General features: G+C 34.4%; 2 protein-coding genes across 3 annotated transcripts; both read left to right on the top strand.

Moving 5' to 3' along the window:
* The first annotated feature begins 4617 nt into the window (after positions 1–4617).
* LOC115974636 (carboxymethylenebutenolidase homolog) lies at positions 4618–7714 on the top strand. The gene is made up of 3 exons (XM_031095073.1): positions 4618–4841; positions 6551–6834; positions 6957–7714. Exons 1-3 carry the CDS (start codon positions 4680–4682, stop codon positions 7483–7485), a joined length of 975 nt encoding a protein of 324 aa, XP_030950933.1. The 5' UTR covers positions 4618–4679; the 3' UTR covers positions 7486–7714.
* A 4131-nt stretch (positions 7715–11845) lies between these two features.
* LOC115977845 (U-box domain-containing protein 15) lies at positions 11846–15020 on the top strand. 2 transcript variants are annotated; one of them, XM_031099871.1, is made up of 5 exons: positions 11846–12342; positions 12422–12538; positions 12850–13275; positions 13610–14681; positions 14929–15020. In XM_031099871.1, the coding sequence occupies exons 1-4, from the start codon at positions 12004–12006 to the stop codon at positions 14663–14665; spliced, it is 1938 nt and encodes a 645-aa protein (XP_030955731.1). In that variant the 5' UTR covers positions 11846–12003; the 3' UTR covers positions 14666–14681; positions 14929–15020. The 2 variants fall into 2 exon arrangements, with proteins under 2 accessions (XP_030955731.1, XP_030955729.1); XM_031099869.1 differs by lacking the exon at positions 14929–15020 and having other exon boundaries at positions 13610–14771.
* Positions 15021–18515: the final 3495 nt, after the last annotated feature.

Below are 18515 nucleotides of genomic sequence, written 5' to 3' on the forward strand. Positions count from 1 at the left end.
TCAAGCTTGGAAGATAGCAAAGCTATCTCAAATAGACTTCACTACCTCCTGCTCACACGATCACCCCTCTCATCCCACAGTTAGGACCCATTGGTTTCCTCCCCCACCAGGTTTTCACAAAATTAACGTAGATGGGGCAACAACAAATGATGGAGACCACTCTAGTATTGGTGTCATCATCAGAGACCACACCAGGGCCATTATTGGAGCCTTCTCCCATCAGCTCTCCCTGCCACTATCATTGAGGCATTTGCACTGCATCAAGGAGTTCTCTTTGCTGCAGAAATGGGAACTTCCAAAGCTATTTTCGAGTCTGATGCCTTAGCTCTTATTCAGACATTAAACTCGAAGGAAAGTGGGGGAGAGCTCGGCCACATCCTCCAAGATATTAGGTCCTCAGCTCATGTCTTCAATTGGAGCTCCTTCAAGCATCTGAAAAGGGATGACAACAAAGCTGCCCATGAGTTAGCTTGAGAAGCAAAACTCTCGGGTTAGTCCCACACATGGAAGGAGGTCTCACCTCCTTTCATTCAGCAGATTCTAAATGATGATTTAATGTAATTCTGTTTTTCTAGTTTTGTTGTATTCCAATTTTAGATCAATGAAATCGTCATATTTACCTATAAAAAAAAAAAAAGTAGATTTGTTCCGATGTTATTGCCCTCAAAGGTGAGATTGATGTGCCTAAATTGTAAACCTTTAAAGACTAGAGGCGATTATAAACAGAACATTGCATAGGGTCAAGAAAATTTGAGATTTAAAAGTTGAAGTATGTCTTGATTGCAAAGCCTTGGGAATTTTTTTATCCCTAGAAGCCCATTTGACTGTCTCATGATTTGGTTTTTTTGGGGTATCTATTATGGGGTATTGAATAAAATGATAACATGTTACTATGAAATTTTTGTCATAGACTTATGAGCTTGAATGAATTAATAATGTGGTACTATAAACTCTTTTAAGACCATGAAGTTTCATTGGATTCAAATCTGTTTGTAGACCATTCTTTAAATGAAAAAAATATTGTGTCACACTCATTGTTATACACTTTGCATATATAATATTCAAATTTCTCATGCGATGTTTACATTTTTTTTATTTATTGATGTCCACATTTAAAATATGAAATGAGTGATGTCATGATGTGTATAGATGATGCACACTAACGAATATGAGAGAATCAATGCACCTCTTTATAACCCATTAAATCCCTCACTAAGAGGATTAATTAGCAATGTACTAATCATCCTGAGAGTCTAATTAAAATTTTATTAACAAATCTAAAATAAAAAATAAAAACCCATGTATACTACATAGTCTTTTTTTTCTTAGACTAGCCAAAGTAATTTCTAGCTACAGGTCAAATTTGACTAGCATTATAGTATATTGTATTGAATTTTATTGTTTTGGGAAAGTATAAATTTTTTTAATCGATTAACACAATCATGTGCTTAAATTCGATTGGAGAACCTAATTTACCACACGTAAAAAAACTTGTTATATCTATATTTGTTAAAAAGAGTTGATAAGCTGTGTCAAAGTGTCTATTGTAACTCATGTTAAGAGTCTTAGAATGTTGAAGACCGTAAATAAAGTGTAAACTAAACACTAAACAACAATTCATAAAGATGAACCCTTTATAACCTCTTATAGAAAAGGTTGTAAACTAAACACTAAACAAAACAAAAAACCACAATGCATACAGCACAATTCTACCCCTCACTCCAATGTTTTGAAATTTGTTTTGCAAACCATTTCAGTTTGGTTACTGTAATGAAAGATTTCGTTATTGTTAATACTAGTATACTGTTTCAGAATTATTATTATTATTTATATATATATATATATATAACGTCATTAAACGCACTTTTATAATGGTATTGAAATGATATATTTATGTGCATTTGTTCATATATTGAAGCTAGTCTTATGACACTCTTATTTGTATATTTACTAGGTCGTCTTCAAGTTTTGTCTTTATTTTTTTATTTTTTATTTTTGAAGAGTGTAGGAGTATTTTTTTGATCTACCGAAATGTTGGTCCCAAATAAGAAAATCCATTTAAATAGAATGACAGATTCATTAACTTTTAAATTTAATTTAATTTTTTGAAAGCAAATTTAATTTAATTTATAATGCTTATAGTTATATATTTTTTTAAAACATATAGTTTTAGATTTAATTAGAGTGTACCTAAACTTAACTTATTAAAAGCTTTGTAAAACATAAGTGTTAAGTTTATGTTTAACTTTATTATAGGAGTAGACGTCATAAGTTGAAATTCTTAAAAAAAAAAAAAAAAACCCTTATATGTTGGCCCATGTGAAAGCCATGTTCAGCCTATGTAAATTTATTTTTTTTTTTTTTTATTTTTTTATTTTTTTTTAATGCAAACCCATTTAATTTTCTTTTAACCTCGTGGTTCCATGGGTTGGTTAATTGTGACCGCTGTAACCATGGTTTGGGTGAGCGGACAAAACAAGGATTGAAGATCTACTCCCAACCTCGGTAAATATTTAGGATTCCCCCTTAAACACCCTGGGTCTACGTCGCATGATTTTGACTTTGTTGTAGAGAGAGTCCAGACTAAGCTTCAGGGGTGGAAAGCAAGTCTTATGTCTATGGCAGGGAGGGTTGTTCTTACTCAATCAGTTACTTCAGCGATCCCTTCGTATTTGATGCAAGGCTGTTTTTTGCCTTCTAGAGTTCTAAACGGACTTGATAGACTTAACCGAAACTTTATCTGGGGATCAACAGAGGAGAAGTAAAAAATGCATATGATTTGCTGGGAGAAAGTTACGAAACCCAAGAATCGAGGGGGATTGGGTGTTCAAAGTGCGAAGGGGAGGAATCTCACTTTGGCTGCGAAGCTGTGTTGGAGGATGGAGACTTCCGAGAATGCAGGGTGGGCTAAGGTCCTGAAGATGAAATACAGATTAAGGACTCATAACAGGAAAGGGAACCAGTCGTGTGTTTGGGCAGCCATTAAAAAGGGTAAACCTCTATTTGATAAGGGATCTAAATGGATTATTGGGAACAACAGCATGCTGAGTTTTTGGTACGATAGATGGCTTAATGAAGGGAATATTCGCTCTCTGGTTGAGGGTCCTCTTAATAGAGGGGAAGAAGAGATTAAAGTTACTGATGTGATGCTTAATGGTACCTGGTCTTTTGACAACATATCGTTTGTCTTGCCTGATGATGTGCTAAAGGCCATCAAGGCCACTCCAATTCGAAGATCAGCTAGGAGAGGTGACCAACGTTGCTGGATTTCGAGTGCCAATGGGGAATTTGAAACTAAGAGTGCTTATCTTTTAGCCATTAATGAAGATGTAAGAATCCAGGATTTCAATGGCAAGTGGCTTTGGAAGCTTTGTGTTCTGCCCAAGATTAAATTTTTTCTCTGGAAGTGCTATCATCATAGTCTGCCAGTTAATGCAGTTCTTAGTCATAGGGGGATTGATGGCCTAGGGGGTTGTAGTAGCTGCTTGGACCCTGATGAAACCATTGTTCATGTTTTGCGGGACTGTCCTGTGGCACAAGGATTTTGGAGACAAGCTAACTGCCCCTCTACCTTATGGCAGTCTTTTGCAGGTAACTTCCTAGATTGGTTACACATAAACTCAAATAGCACGTTAATGGCCAGTGATAAGGACTACCCTTGGTGTTTGTTCTTCCTTCTGGGTATCTGGCATCTTTGGTTGCAGCGAAATAGGAAGGTTTTTGGGTCTCACTGCATGAGTTCCAATGGTGTGCAGAAGGTGTAGATGCAAACCAGGGAATTTTTTTACTGCATTGCTGATCCGAGGAAGAAAAAAACCAAAATCCCAAGGTTGGTTAAGTGGCTGAAACCCCCTGATGGCTGGTGGAAGCTTAATACTGATGGCTCCTTTCTTGGCTCTTCTGGTTTAGCTGGAGGGGGGGGGGGGGGGGGGCTTATCCGAGATTCAAGGGGTCAGTGCATTGGTGGTTTTGCTAAATCTTTTGCAGTCACCTCTTGCTTGGCAGCTGAATTATGGGCCTTGAGAGAAGGCTTGTTGCTCTGTCTTGAAATGCAGGCCCAAGCCGTGGTTGTTGAGCTTGATGCCATTGCAGCAGTGTCTTTAATTTCAAATAATGCTTGCTCTAATGGAGACTTCTCTATTCTTGTGGATGATTGTAGGGACTTGCTGCTGCAACTGCCTCGGGTTCAGATCTTGCACTGCTTCAGGGAGGCTAATGGTTGTGCGGATGCCTTGGCTCATATGGGTTCTGCTAGCTATGATGTGGAGATATTTTTTGTAACCCCCCCTCCCACACTTTTATCTCTTTTGAATTCTGATATGTGGGGAGTTTATCACCCAAGACCGTGTACAGCCTTGGCTGATCTTTCTTCTTAGTTTAATGTTATTCCAGTTTACCAAAAAAAGAAGATCTTTATTATATGCATTCGAAATTAGAATGTTTTTCCCTTTCAAAAAAAAAAATAATAATAATAATAATAATTAGAATGTTTTCTAACGTTTCCATTCCAAAAAAAAAGGTTAAAAAAACAAATTCTTAAAACAAAATTGTGGGTCCCGGTGAGTCTGACGTGTAGTATTGGTTGGAAGAAAGAAATTCTGATATCCAAATGAGGGAAAAAAATATCTCATAAGTAGTAGTTTTGGTGAGAAGACGAGAGTCAAAACTCAATACTGAATATGGGAAGTTATTGCAGAGACATGGGTACTTTAGCCTCAACAGGAACTTATGCTTCAATAAGAAGAAGTAGCAGCAGCAGCTCTTTGAGTTTGAGAAGAAGGCCAGTCCATTACAACAATTGCTTCATTCCACCATTTTCTTCTCCTCTGCTCCCATCATCTGTACGTTTTTGCTTTTCTTACTTTGTATTGTATAATCTATTTGCCCATTTCTTTACCATGGAAGCTGCAATTTACTCTCTTGCTTTTGGTGAAACTCTAATGAAATTTTAGACCCACTTCTATTTACTTATTCAGTTGCTAGAATATTGGAGCCTCTTAAATTGATTGTGTACCAAAACTCTATTGGCCACCTATATATATTAATTCAATTCAGTTTGAAGTCAAATATAAACTGGAGCCGAAATTCAGCCGAAATTTTATTCTAGTAAGTTAGACCGGCCGATGGGTTTGTTTCGCTTTCATATCTTTTATTTAACAGTTTCATTTCTAAAACAACTCTGCTACAGGCACCCAATTTTTCACCAAATAAAAAATTCACACACTCACTCACAAGGTACCTCACTTGGACCCACCACAACACAAAAGGAAAAGGGGGTGTGTATTTTTTAGGTGAAAAAAAAAAGGAGAGATTTTTAGGGGTTAAGAAAATCTACTGGAATTTGGTATACTAGCAAAGCAAACTTGCACTTGAACACCAATTAATGCTGGCAATGATTACTTACATACAGGGAAGATGATAAATGTCAAGACTCCTGCAGTTTTGGCATTGATTTTGGATGGAAGTAGTATAATTGATATATAAACTAGAAATTAATTCACTTTCATAGCTAGATATGAGTTTATATTGAATTGGGATTGCTGGCTCTTTAAGTTGATACCCCTATCAGTCTATGAGCATGGTGTGAGTAAGAACAATCATGTTTGTTGTTGAACCTTCGATGTTTATTGTGATTTATTCACTATTTTGGGGAATTATACACTTTCTTATAATTTAAATATGTATCTCTTTTGTTTCATGACCCCCATAAGATATTTTGTTTTATTGAAAGTTAATAATGATTGGATGCACAGCTTCACTTCATACAATGCCATGGTCAATATTGCATAGTAACTACTTATATCTAAGCTTGATTGATTGCCATTTCTTTAGTTACTTAAATGAGTTACATCTCTCCCAATAGTGCTAATCTTTTATTACAACAAAGACACATTTGGCAATTGGTAATGTTTAGGTTTGGTCCATAACTCTTCACCCTAAATTTAATTATCAAAATATCATTAAAACCAAAATTTAACTAAAAAGAGCCCAATTAATAAAAATTCTATTAACCTGAATGCAAATTCTCAAGTCAACTTCTTTCTCTCATTCTTACATCCAACAGTTCAAAATTTGCTGCAATTGTTCATTGATAACACTGCCAACAAAATAGAGAAACCAAATTATAAAAATGAAAATAAGCTCTTTTGTTTTTGTCTTTTTTTCTCTTCTTCTTATAATAGTCCATAAAGTTCAACTTCTAGAGTTTAGCATACCTTGTACATCTGTCTGGTATCTGGATTGTTCTTATGGAATAAATTTTATTTCCCTTAAAAAAAATTAAATAAATAAAAGAAGTATGTTGAGAGTTGAGAATACCTTGTCCCTGGGGTTCAAACCAGAGTTCTCCCTTGTGGAGAGAGTCGGAAGTGCCACTAAGTCAAGAGGCTCTTGGTCCTTGTGATTTTTTTTCTAGAGTCTTGCAAACTCTCAAAATTTCACTTCTTGTTAATATATATATATATATATATATATACTGGGATTTTTATTTTCTTCCCCTTGTAAAGAGTCTGCAACTTCTAACTGCAAAGCTTCAGTTTATGTTGTTCAGAAGAAAGGCAATGTAAATATTCGGAGATTGTTTATGGAGAATATAATCAGCAAAGTATCATGTAGCTTGCTGAAAGTGGAAGATGGCACAGATGACGAGGCATGTGAATTGGTAAGTGGATTGGAACTTTCAATTGGGGAGGGTGCTGACAGCATCAATGCTTGTCTCTTCAAGGCAATGAAAAATAATAATGGTTGTGGCATTCTGCTGTTGTCTGATATTTTTGGGTTTGAAGATTCTTCCACAAGAGAGTTTGCATATCGTGTTGCTTGCAATGGTTACAAGTATGTTGCTTACCCTTGAAGTACCATGCATGCATAGTACTTTCTGTCATCATGCCATGGAAATTTTCTTTGAACAGACTTTTCAGGCCCTTATAACCTTTTTTTGGTTAAACAATCTGCAGTGTTCTAGTTCCAGACTTATTTCGTGGAGATCCATGGGCAAAGGACCGACCAAAGATTATGTTTGAACAATGGATTGCAAGTCAAGACCCCCAAAGGATGGCAAATGACATTGCTGCATCAACAAAATGGATGGTTGATGAATTTGTGGCTGCTGGAATCTCAAAGAAGCTTGGCGTAATTGGTTTTTGCTATGGAGGTGGCCGAGTGATAGAGGTACTGGCCAGAGATCAGGGTGCTTGTTTTGGCATTGGGGTCTCCTTTTATGGTACAAGGATGGACCCATCTATAGCATCTGATATAAAGGTTCCTGTATTATTTATCTCAGGGGACAATGATCCACTTTGTCCCATCAGTGTCTTAAGGGATATTGAGACAACAATAGGTAGGGGATCTCAGGTTGTGGTTTTCAGGGAAAGAGGTCATGGCTTTGCCCACCGGCCTGCATCTCCTGAAGAAGATGGAGATGCAGAACAGGCTTTCATGATAATGAGAAATTTTCTTAATGATGGCTTAGTTATAAATAACTAAATGCTTGTTAATTTACATAAGATCTTGTGTGTATCTATCTTAAAGGTGAAGCTCATGTTATTACTTCACAAAATGATGATATTTACTATTCTATATCATTCTGTAATTGCTTGTTCAGTTTTAAGATGTAGCATAGCTTAATTGGAAAGTCTCTAGAGCGTGTTACTGCTGTTCTGGAGGCCAAACTTCAGTTTATGCTCCTATAAAAAGTTCATATTTGGTTTGACCATTGTCAATGGTTCTGTTCATGCGGTGGTCTATCAATGGTTCTGTTCATGTGGTGGACTAATTGAGAGTTCTTCAAAGTCATTTACTCATACTAGATGCAAGTCATCAATTGTGATTATTATTATCAATCTTTTTATATTTGGCAGAACATTAATGTTGTTGGTTGAGTCCCAGAAGGTTACAATGCTTGAACATTTTAGAAGAAACTGTACTAAGTTGACCTACAATACTTTGTGGAACTGTCATCCATTGGTTTGATATGCTTTTCTCAGTTTTCTGTTTCTATCTCATTGCGGTAGAGTATTGTACCCGATCCAAATCCGTTTTCTGTTAGACTATACTGATCTGCCTCTGGAATTTTGGTTTTTTTTTTTTTTTTTTTTTGGCTAGATGGGATTTTGACAAATGTGTCAGTAGTGAACACAGTTCCTATAAGCCAATAGCAGCCGAGGAGAGTGCTGAGAGGTTATTACTCATTTAGCCCAAAAAAGAAAAAAAAAATTCTCATCAATTTTTTTTTTTAATTCATTATTATATATAATAATTATATATATATATTGAAAGTTATAAAAAAAAAAATTTTTTTTGACCCCCCAAATAAAAATTAGTCCTTCCTAATTGAAAATTGACCAAAAGAATATAAGAAATAAAATGATCACTTGATCTATGTGTTTTGCATTACAATTTGCTTGTTTGATGTTTGAGACTCAAAGTTAAAATTTAAGATTTTGGGTTTTTGAGTACTGTCGTTGTTTGGTTCAACCAAAACAATTATTTTGAGTGCTTTTTATTTTTGATTGGTTTTGTTTTGGGCAATTATAGATACTATCTTATCAAATTCCATTAAAAATAGAAAAAATGCTTCATAAAGCAAAATACAAAAGAGGTTAGTGTCCCAAAATAAAACACATGGTAGTTTCATGTTTGAAGGGCATATCAAAATGGTGGCACGTGTAATTTACCCATTTAACGAAAAACTTAATTGACGACACTACTTTGTTATTTAATAAGAAAAATATTGAAAATAGTTATAATAAATATGATTTTTGACTTTCGTGCTTCATGCCATTTCAAATAGAGAATGAATGTACTTCTATTTACTCTTTCAATTTTTTCTACAATTATGAAACAAGCATTTTGAGTCATAAATATTGTCAAACTATGCTTCGCAACAAAATAAAAGATAACTCTCTAACAAATTCTTGTAACATGCATTTAATACATACTCAATCATAGATCGATAAATTTTATAATTTTAAATAACATCAAAATTGGTTGTGATAGATCATAGATCATAAATGATTGATTAAAATATAATAAAAAATAATTTTGCATCTTTTTTTATATGTGTTAAAATTGTTAATATTGAATCAATAATAGTTTATTTTTTATATATTAATTTAATTTAGAATTTTAGTATATTTCACATTTTTGAATAATTATTTTTCTTTTCATACACCAGTCCTCGTAAGAGAAAATCTTGGCTCCGTTCCTGGCCAAACTAAGCAGTCACTTTTCAGTTCGTGATAATTAAAAATAGGGTGTTTTCTAAAGTTCAACCGACAAAACTAACACTTTGGGAGCGAAGACCATTTTACATTTTCAAGAGCTTTAGGGATAACAGTTGGTTTGTTTCGCCCTCAGAGGTGAGTTTGTTGCGCCTTATTTGTAAACCATGTAAGATTAAATCCATTATTACAATTATTAAACGTTAATGCATGTCTTGATTGCAAAGCCGTAGGAATTTTAATTAGATCCCTGGAAGCCCATTCGGCTGTCTCATGAATTATTTTTTTGGGGTATCTATGTTTTGGGGCTTGAATGAAATGATAATGTGGTACTATGAATTCTCTTTTATGGACTTACGAGCTTGCTTGAATGAATTAATAATGTGGTACTATGAACTCTTAAGACCATGTAGTTTTATTGGATCCAAATCTGTTTGCAGCACATTCTTTTAACATAAAATATTGTTTCACACTCATTGTTGTATGTAGTGTACACATTTTTTATTATTGATGTTTACATTTAAAATATGAAATGGGTGATGTGTATAGATGATCGATATACACTAACGAATAAGAAGAAAAAAAAAAATCAATACCCCTCTTTTTAAGATCCATTATATCCCTCAACAAGAGCATTAATTAGCAATGTACTAATCATCCTGCTAGTCTAGTCAAAATTTTATTAACAAATCCAAAACTAAACCTATGTATAAATACTTAGTTTTTTTTTTTTCTTTTTTGGAGTAGCTTGTAGCTAGCCAAACTAACTTCTAGCTACAGGTCAAATTTGGCTAGCATTGTAGTTAATTGTATTGAATTTAATTTAATTTTTATGGGAAAAAAGAGAAATATATATATATATATATTTTATCGATTAATGCATGCAACCATGTGCTAAATTTGATTAGGCAACCTAATCTAATATGCCTAAAAGGTCTACATTTGTTAAAGAGTTGCTAAATCATGTCAAAGTGCCTATTGTATCTCATGTCAAGAGTCTTAGAATGTTAAAGTACATATTTGAAGATCGAGACCAAGTTTCATGAAGAGCTTAAGAAGACAAAAGTATCTGTCCTATCTATAGACTCTCCATCATGTCCTGGTTGATCAAGCCTTGATAGACTTGATTTTAATTCTGGCCCATAGATTGACAACAGGCTTTGGATTTCATTCCCTACTGCTGAGAGTATTTAAGAAAACATATTAGTCGATCAAAAAGAGCGATGTTGGAGAGTGTTGCATTTGTATGCCTAGGGTTTTGCACTAAGTACTCTTTTCACCGCCAACTTAAAGCATATCCAAAGACAGGTGATTTAGCTAAAGCAACTGCACAATTAACATAAATTTGCAATTGTAAAAAGTTTCAACTTTCAAGATGCTCACGATTGGAATCATAGACTGGGTGTTCGCATGAACAAGTCCATATTTAGAGAGTCCAATCGGGTTTGAATTGCATGTAATCATATCAGTAACTTACTACTAGAGGTAGCAACTAGAATTAAGGTTTATATTAAAAAACCTTCTATATTATATTAGTGGATTTTTTTTAAGGGTTGGTGGTAAATCATGGAGAGTTTTTCCTTATTAGGTTTTTCTATTCATAACCATGTGCTGTGTAATTTAATTTCTACTTTATTTATTTATTTTTTTATCATAATTTCTACTTTATTTTGTTCGTACTATTGGATTGTGCTATATTTAACCATAAACTAATAATTTGAACAAAATTGGTTAATAATTTATACTCAGCTTAAAATTTGGTTAATATTGCAACCAAAGTTTAAATTCTCAATTGAAATATACCTAAGTTTTATCCTATCACATATACATGATATGTGAGATTTGACATTTGACATTTTCTAATTAAAAGATGGCAGTCAGAATTTCTCATGTTTCATTGAATTGTTATTTTTCAAATTTGAGTTAAACAACTGAATTTTCACTATTTATCAAGAATCAACTATTCCTATATATTTCAAATTTCTGCATAATAAAAATATCTTTATTTTATTTTTATTTTTTTGGATGCAAAACATATCTTGAATTGAAAGACAATACAACACAAAAGTGAGTACCAGTAAAAACAAACAACTATAGTATGTGTTCCAATATATTAGGAAAATTATTAGTTTACATTGTAACATTCATTTAAGAAAATGTGTACAATATCGTACAAATTTGCAAAAATTGTATAATATCGTACAAATTTGTTTAGTTAACAGTGTAAATCTTATAAGAATAATGAATTAATGCAATTATTGTCGAGTATATTATTATACTATATAGTAATGTACATGGTAAAACAAACGACTTTATACTCAATATCTCTAGAATTTCTCTACTTCAGTTGTTAGATTTACCAACATATATTTATAGATTTTTACTCAAAATATTTAAGATTTAACTAGAACTCATTTGGTAACAAATCATTTTAAGAAAATTTTAATACAATTTTCGAAATTGATCGTTAAAGACTTCAAAAAATATTTCCTAAAAATAAGGATATTCATTAAACATGTCAAAATACCGCGTGGGCGTTAGTGTGAAACTTGAAAGTAACTAACTTTCAAAAACATAGTTTCTATTTTAAGGTACAACCGTACAAGACCTCCGCTAAATGCTTGTGGATTGAACCAAAAAACCTAAACCCCGAAAAGCCAGCGAAAACCTTCTCTCACCCCCCACCAAGAAACACATTACAGAGCATTGCAATGCCAGTGGAAACTAGGGTTAGGGTTTCTTTCTCTTCACGTTTCTCTTTCCCTCAACCCTCCTCCTGGTCATGGTGATGGATAATGGAGAGAGAGAAGATGGAGGAGGAGGAGGAGGAGGAGGAGGAGGAGTAGGGGGAGAACTTGTGGAGAAGTTGCATGTGGTTCAAGAAATAGTGGGTGTGATTGAATCCGTGGCTCAATTCGGAGATTACAGGAGGACACATAAGAAAGATTGTAGTGGCATTGTTAGGCGCATCAAGTTGTTGCTGCCTCTTTTAGAAGAGATCAGAGACCTTGAAACGCCAATCCCGGAGACGGGTATTGCTTGGTTGTGTAGTTTGAAGAAGGTGCTTCTTTGTGCGAGGAAATTGTTGAAAATGTGTAACGAGGGGAGCAAGATTTATCTGGTTAGTTGAGTTTTTTTTCCTATGAATTTTTTTTCCCCTTCTTCTGTTTACATATCCTAATAATTTGCTTGCAATTTAGGCATTGGAAAGTGAGGCAGTCATGATAAGATTTCATACAGTTTATGATAAGTTCAGTCAAGCTTTGGGAGATTTCCCTAGCGTTGAAATTGATGTCTCGGATGAATTGAAAGAACAGGTATATATGTCCATTTTGTTGCAAAAGTAACTTATGATTGGTCTGTTATATGTTTTGAACTCTAATAAATGATTGAGTAAATAATTGCCATATTCTTAATGTTATATCAAAGAGGTATTGTTTCAAGTTTTTGTTTCTTAACAATTTTGTTATTATATTGAAAATTACACATTTGAAAATCTTTTCTCACAAATTATTTAGAGTGTGTTGCTTCATCTGTTCAGAATGTTGGCACTATCAAGTTTTTTTTTTTTTTTTTTTCCTTCTGCTTCTATCGTTAAATTTTAAGTTCTTCTTATACTATGGTTCAGATTGAGTTGATGTGCGTGCAACTCAGGAGAGCACGGAAACGAACAGATACACAGGATATAGAACTAGCAATGGATATGATGGTTGTGTTTTCCAAAAAGGATGACCGGAATGCTGACAGTGCCATAATAGAACGGTTAGCAAAAAAGCTTGATCTACATACCGTTGAGGACCTTAAGATAGAGACAATAGCTGTAAGGAACCTTGTTAGAGAAAGAGGAGGGCAAAATGCAGATACTACTCAGCAAATCATCGAAATTCTCAACAAATTCAAACAAATTGCAGGCATGGAATTAACCAATGTTCTCGATGATCCTGTCATGCCTAAAATGCTTGAGAAATGCCCATCTCTATTGATCCCTCATGAATTTCTTTGTCCAATCACACTCGAGATAATGACAGATCCTGTTATTGTTGCTAGTGGACAGGTAATAATCATGTGCCAAACGGATTTTCATGGGCTAAAACAATAATATAGTAGTTAAATTAGTCATTTCATAGGTGAAATATAAGAGCTGCAAGTTGTTGTTACAAAATGGCTGTATTGAGTTGAGTTCAATTTTTTAAGAACTTCAGTCCTCAGAGAGAATTTATGTTATTACAATGAGGGTTCCTTTTCTCTATCCCACTTCTGAAGGTTTCTCTATATCCTTTTTATTTAGCATGTGCATGATTTATGCTACTAGACTATTATAGCACCATAGACACTAATAATTCTTTCTTTTTTATTTGAAACTTTTTTTACTTCATTATTCATCAAAGACATATGAGAGGGAAAGCATACTGAAGTGGTTTGACTCCAACCACCGGACCTGTCCAAAGACCAGGCAAACTTTGGCTCACCTGTCAATAGCACCAAATTTTGCACTCAAAAATATAATTTTGCAGTGGTGTGAGAAGAACAATTTTCAGCTTCCTGAGAAGCCTGATTCTTCAGTCCAGGAAATCTCCTCATCTGAACACAAAGAGGAAATCTCATCTTTGGTTGAAAATCTATATTCTAGTCTGTTAGAGTTGCAGAGAAAGGCTGTAAAGAAGATCCGTATGCTCTCAAAAGAGAATCCTGAGAACAGAGTGTTGATTGCCAAGAATGGAGCAATCCTGCCATTAGTGCAACTCCTGTCCTATCCAGACTCTAAAATTCAAGAGCATGCCGTAACAGCTCTATTGAATTTGTCCATTGATGAGGCTAATAAGAAACTCATAGCTAGAGAAGGAGCCATTCCAGCTATAATAGAAATCTTGCAGAAAGGAAGTACTGAGGCTAAAGAGAACTCGGCAGCAGCTTTATTTAGCTTATCAATGTTGGATGAGATCAAAATAACTGTGGGATTGTCAGATGGCATTCCACCATTGGTAGCCCTGTTGCAGAATGGGACAATTAGAGGTAAAAAAGATGCTGCAACTGCACTCTTCAACTTATCTCTCAACCAAGAAAATAAGGCCAGGGCCATTAATGCTGGCATTATACCTCCCTTACGCCAGTTACTGAAGGACAGAAACTTAGGCATGGTTGATGAGGCCCTTTCCATTTTCTTACTTCTTGCATCACATCCAGATGGACGGCAAGAAATTGGAGAGCTCTCATTCATAGAAAATCTTGTTGAATTCATCCAAAAAGGAACCCCCAAGAACAAGGAGTGCGCAACATCAGTTCTTCTTGAGTTGGGATCAAACAATTCATCTTTCATACTTGCAGCACTTCAGTTTGGAGTGTATGAGCATTTGATTGAGATTGCAAAGAGTGGAACCAACAGAGCACAAAGGAAAGCAAATGCAGTTTTACAGCTCATTAGCACGAGCGAACAAATTCCCTAAAGCTATATCCAATTTGGTGATTATGCTATTCTTTGATTAAAGTGTTTATGTTTATATTAATTGGAAACACATAATTGCCTATAATCTTGAATTTATTGTTCATATATTTGGCAAATTATTCTTACTTACATATTTATGATAGCTGAGAGCATATGCTATTCAGTGTGTAACATATATGTAGTGTCTATTTCTCCAATGTTGCCCCTAATTTAAGCAAATATACATTTACCGTGTTCATATATTAAAATGGTCCTGTGCAACAGCTGACTTCACTATAGCATGGAGTCCAAAATCAACTTCTGTTTCATTTCTGGATGTTTGATGTTCTCTGGCTGCCCACTGAATTAGTTTATCATTATGTAACACAACCATGCAACTTGGCCTGTGACCAAGGCAACCAGGTTCTCCAAGTCCAAGCCACAATATTTCTCTCAAGATTGAAGGTACTCCCACTAGAAACCCCACCTCCCCCCAACAAAACACCAAAAAAAAAAAAAAAACCGGAAGCCTGTTCAGTTGTCTAGTTCAAATCAAAATTATGCATTATGGATTATAAGTTTTCTGATACATGTAGGTTCAGAAGGCATTGTTAAGGATGATTGTGGAGCATGTGTTTGTAATTGCAATTGTTGTCCTGTTTGAAAGTGGAAGAATGAAGAATGATTAAGAATTGAAGGAGACTAGTTTACAGAATTTTGCTTGAGTGAGTTACATTCGAGTGTCAAGCAAACTTATTACTATCTGATTATTTAAATTTTTATTGAAAAGTTTGCTAGAGTGAGATGTATTTCACTTGAGCAAAATTGTGACAGAATGAAAAGTTATCTACAGAGTTGTGCAAAAAACCTGAGGGAAAGTGAACTTTTTGTATACCTAGCAACTAGTAACAGTCATAATAACATTTAAAGTATATGCCTCTTCTCATGTGACTTCTCCAATGTACCATTTCAATGGTATTTCCTCATTGATTATAACTGATCATTTATATTTAGTTTCTTTTACAATTTTTTTACTCACTATATGGAGAAATTCACAGGAATCTCCAAGTTTGCTACTTGTAGAATCCTGGCTTAGTTATATATCGGAGTTGATTTGTCTACAACCCTTTAACAAACTCAATCGAGTGGGGGCAAATATCATCTTAAATATAACAATTATTATGTGCCTCAAAGCCCTCATTGTTCTTTCATTCTTCCATTCCCCTGATTTTCCCAACAAGACAATATTTGATAGAAATGTAAGGAGAAAGTGAAGTAACAAGTTTGAAAGTGATGAATCAAGATTTGGTGAATTTTGATGGTTCAAGCTTCACCCATTGTCTTGACAAAATGAAGTTTCTTCTTATCGCATTGAAGGTTTTCTATATGTTGGATCAGACTTGCAACCATTTCCTCAAAACAACGATGTAATCAAGGCTCAAAGGAAGAAATGCAAAGAAGGGACTCTGTGTAGGGGCACATTTTGAATACTCTACTGGATCATCTCTATGATCTTTCACTCCATTGAAGACACCAAGGAACATATAGAATGCTTTGGAGAGGCGAAGTACAAATTGGAGAAAATAGATATAGACAAATTTATCTTTTGATAAGAATAAAACCCAAGGCAGACAGATCCAATTAACAACGTTAGTCATAAGCAACGGTGTTGTCAAAAGAGACGGTCTTGATGGCCTAACAATCAAAGAACTGGTAAAGGGAATTGTGTCTCAAACGGAAAGGCAAAAAGATAGACGGATTCTTCATAGTAGAAAGATTCCAATGAGACGGACGAACACGAGGTAGACGGGTAGTAAAGCCATCTGGCACCTACGTGGCCTAAGTGGTCTCCAAGAAACCTAATATGGAAATATCTTGCATCTCACGCTCAACCATAATTGAAGGAATCCCTACAAGGAAAAAATCCCATAATATACGAGCATTTAAGAGGATCTTGTCTACAAGGAAATACCTTCTCCATTAAAAAACGAAGGTTAGCTCTACATTACTATAAAAATCTCAAAGCCCTCACAAATCAAGGGACATGTAATCCTCCCAGCTCTAACACTCTAGAGTTGTAGAAATTCTCTCTAACTTAACCTTCGGAGGGTATTTGGCCGGTACTACACCGGCACTCTCTGTAAGGTCTTCTTTGTTTTTGTTTCGCAGGTTCTATCTAGAGCACGTGAAGATTGTGCAGCTCACTGACGATTTTTGGCATCATCATCTTTCAAAAGTACTTTGACTTCAAAATGGTTGATAATTTATCCTTTTACATAAATTACAAAATATTGTTAATAAACTCTGTAATTTATGACCTATTTGGAAGTTTAAAAAAGGAGGGGAAGTAGAGTAGAGAGAGAGAGAGTAATTCAATTACCTTATTTGGAAGTTTTTTTAGGAAGGAGAGGGAGGAGTTTGGAGGGGTTTGGGGGGTTTCAATCACCTCTAACCCCTCATTTTTAATTCCCCCAAATTGAAGAGATTTGAAGGGAGAGTAGAGTAAATAAATTATTGACTAGATAAATTTCCCAATTTAACATTTCTAAATTAATAATAAACCAATGTTACAAGTCCATTTTCAAATAGGGATAAATTTGTCTATTTTAATCATTTCCTCTCATCTCCATCCTAATTTTTAAAACATCCAAACAAGGGAAAGGGCTAATTACTCCCTTCCCCTTTACTAATTTTAAAAACATCCAAATAAGGTGGAGGGAAACCATTCCCCTCTACTCTCCTCTACTCTCCTCCTTCTCTAAACTTTCAAACAGGCCATTATGGATTCAAATTTCTTAGTCGTTTCAAGTGGGATCAATCATTGCAATACTCCCACCAGGTTGGAACAATTATCGGAAAAAACTTTTGTATGTGACAAAAGATTACACATTGGAAAAGTTTGATAAACATCTTTGAATCGAAGAAGAAAGTAGAATAAGAGATGGTACCAATTATGATTCTAACGTGAACGTTAATAATGTTCAAGGCAAAGGGAATAAGACATAAAACACTTGAAAGTAAACAAAAGTATCTAAATTCCCAATATGAAAGTAAAGCAAATGCAACAACTGTTGTTAAAGAAATTGTAGCCATAGTGAGTGGAGTGTATATTGGTATAATCACAGAAGTGCAAATGACTGCTGTTCCAAACTCTTTTGTGCTTTGATCCCAGTGCAATGGTTCATGTGCACAATGATAAGACTCAGTTCAAACACTATGGCATGTTCAAAGTAAGTATTATTATTATAAAGATGTTTCTAATTCTTTTTATATCATTGATTCATCGTCTTTATAGCATGGTGATTGAGCACTTTTTTTTTTTTTTTTTTTTTTTAAGAGGAAAACTGCCTCATAATTCATTAAATGAAAGTAGAATCCACGTACAAGTTCATTGAGCACGTTTAAATTTTAAGTATCTGAGATATATGTCTAACAGTCTAAGTATGGTTTAATTTCTCATAAGCATGATGAAAATAATAAATGTGAAATTTGTATACAAGCCAAAAATGGCTAAGAAACCATTTCCCACATCACAAAGAAATCACAAATTTTACAACTTGTATCTTCCAATGTATGCGGATTGAATTGTGTGTTAACTACGGAGGAAAAACATATTTTATTACATTTAGTGATGATTTCTATAGATTACTTTTTTGATAAACAAGGATATCTAGATCTCTTCGAATATTTGACTATTCCCTTAAGCATGTACAGTCCCCTTGTCCTGCACACACCAGGTAATTACAGGGAAGAATCACTTAAGGGTATGTGTACTTATGAGAAATAATGATAAATCTTTTAACATGTTCAATGTTATAAATCTAAAGTATAACAAAACAATAAAAAAATTTAGGAGTGATAGACGTAAAGAA

The sequence above is a fragment of the Quercus lobata genome, chromosome 2 (genome assembly GCF_001633185.2).
Source record: "Quercus lobata isolate SW786 chromosome 2, ValleyOak3.0 Primary Assembly, whole genome shotgun sequence".
In the NCBI taxonomy this organism is placed as follows: Eukaryota; Viridiplantae; Streptophyta; class Magnoliopsida; order Fagales; family Fagaceae; genus Quercus; species Quercus lobata.

Excerpts from the sequence above, each read along its gene's own strand:
- LOC115974636 (XM_031095073.1), top strand. The coding sequence starts at position 4,680 with ATGGGAAGTTATTGCAGAGACATGGGTACTTTAGCCTCAACAGGAACT. Across the intron at positions 4,842-6,550 it reads CTCCTCTGCTCCCATCATCT|AAGAAAGGCAATGTAAATAT; the intron begins GTACGTTTTTGC and ends TATGTTGTTCAG. Across the intron at positions 6,835-6,956 it reads GTTGCTTGCAATGGTTACAA|TGTTCTAGTTCCAGACTTAT; the intron begins GTATGTTGCTTA and ends AACAATCTGCAG.
- LOC115977845 (XM_031099871.1), top strand. The coding sequence starts at position 12,004 with ATGGTGATGGATAATGGAGAGAGAGAAGATGGAGGAGGAGGAGGAGGA. Across the intron at positions 12,343-12,421 it reads AGGGGAGCAAGATTTATCTG|GCATTGGAAAGTGAGGCAGT; the intron begins GTTAGTTGAGTT and ends CTTGCAATTTAG. Across the intron at positions 12,539-12,849 it reads CGGATGAATTGAAAGAACAG|ATTGAGTTGATGTGCGTGCA; the intron begins GTATATATGTCC and ends ACTATGGTTCAG.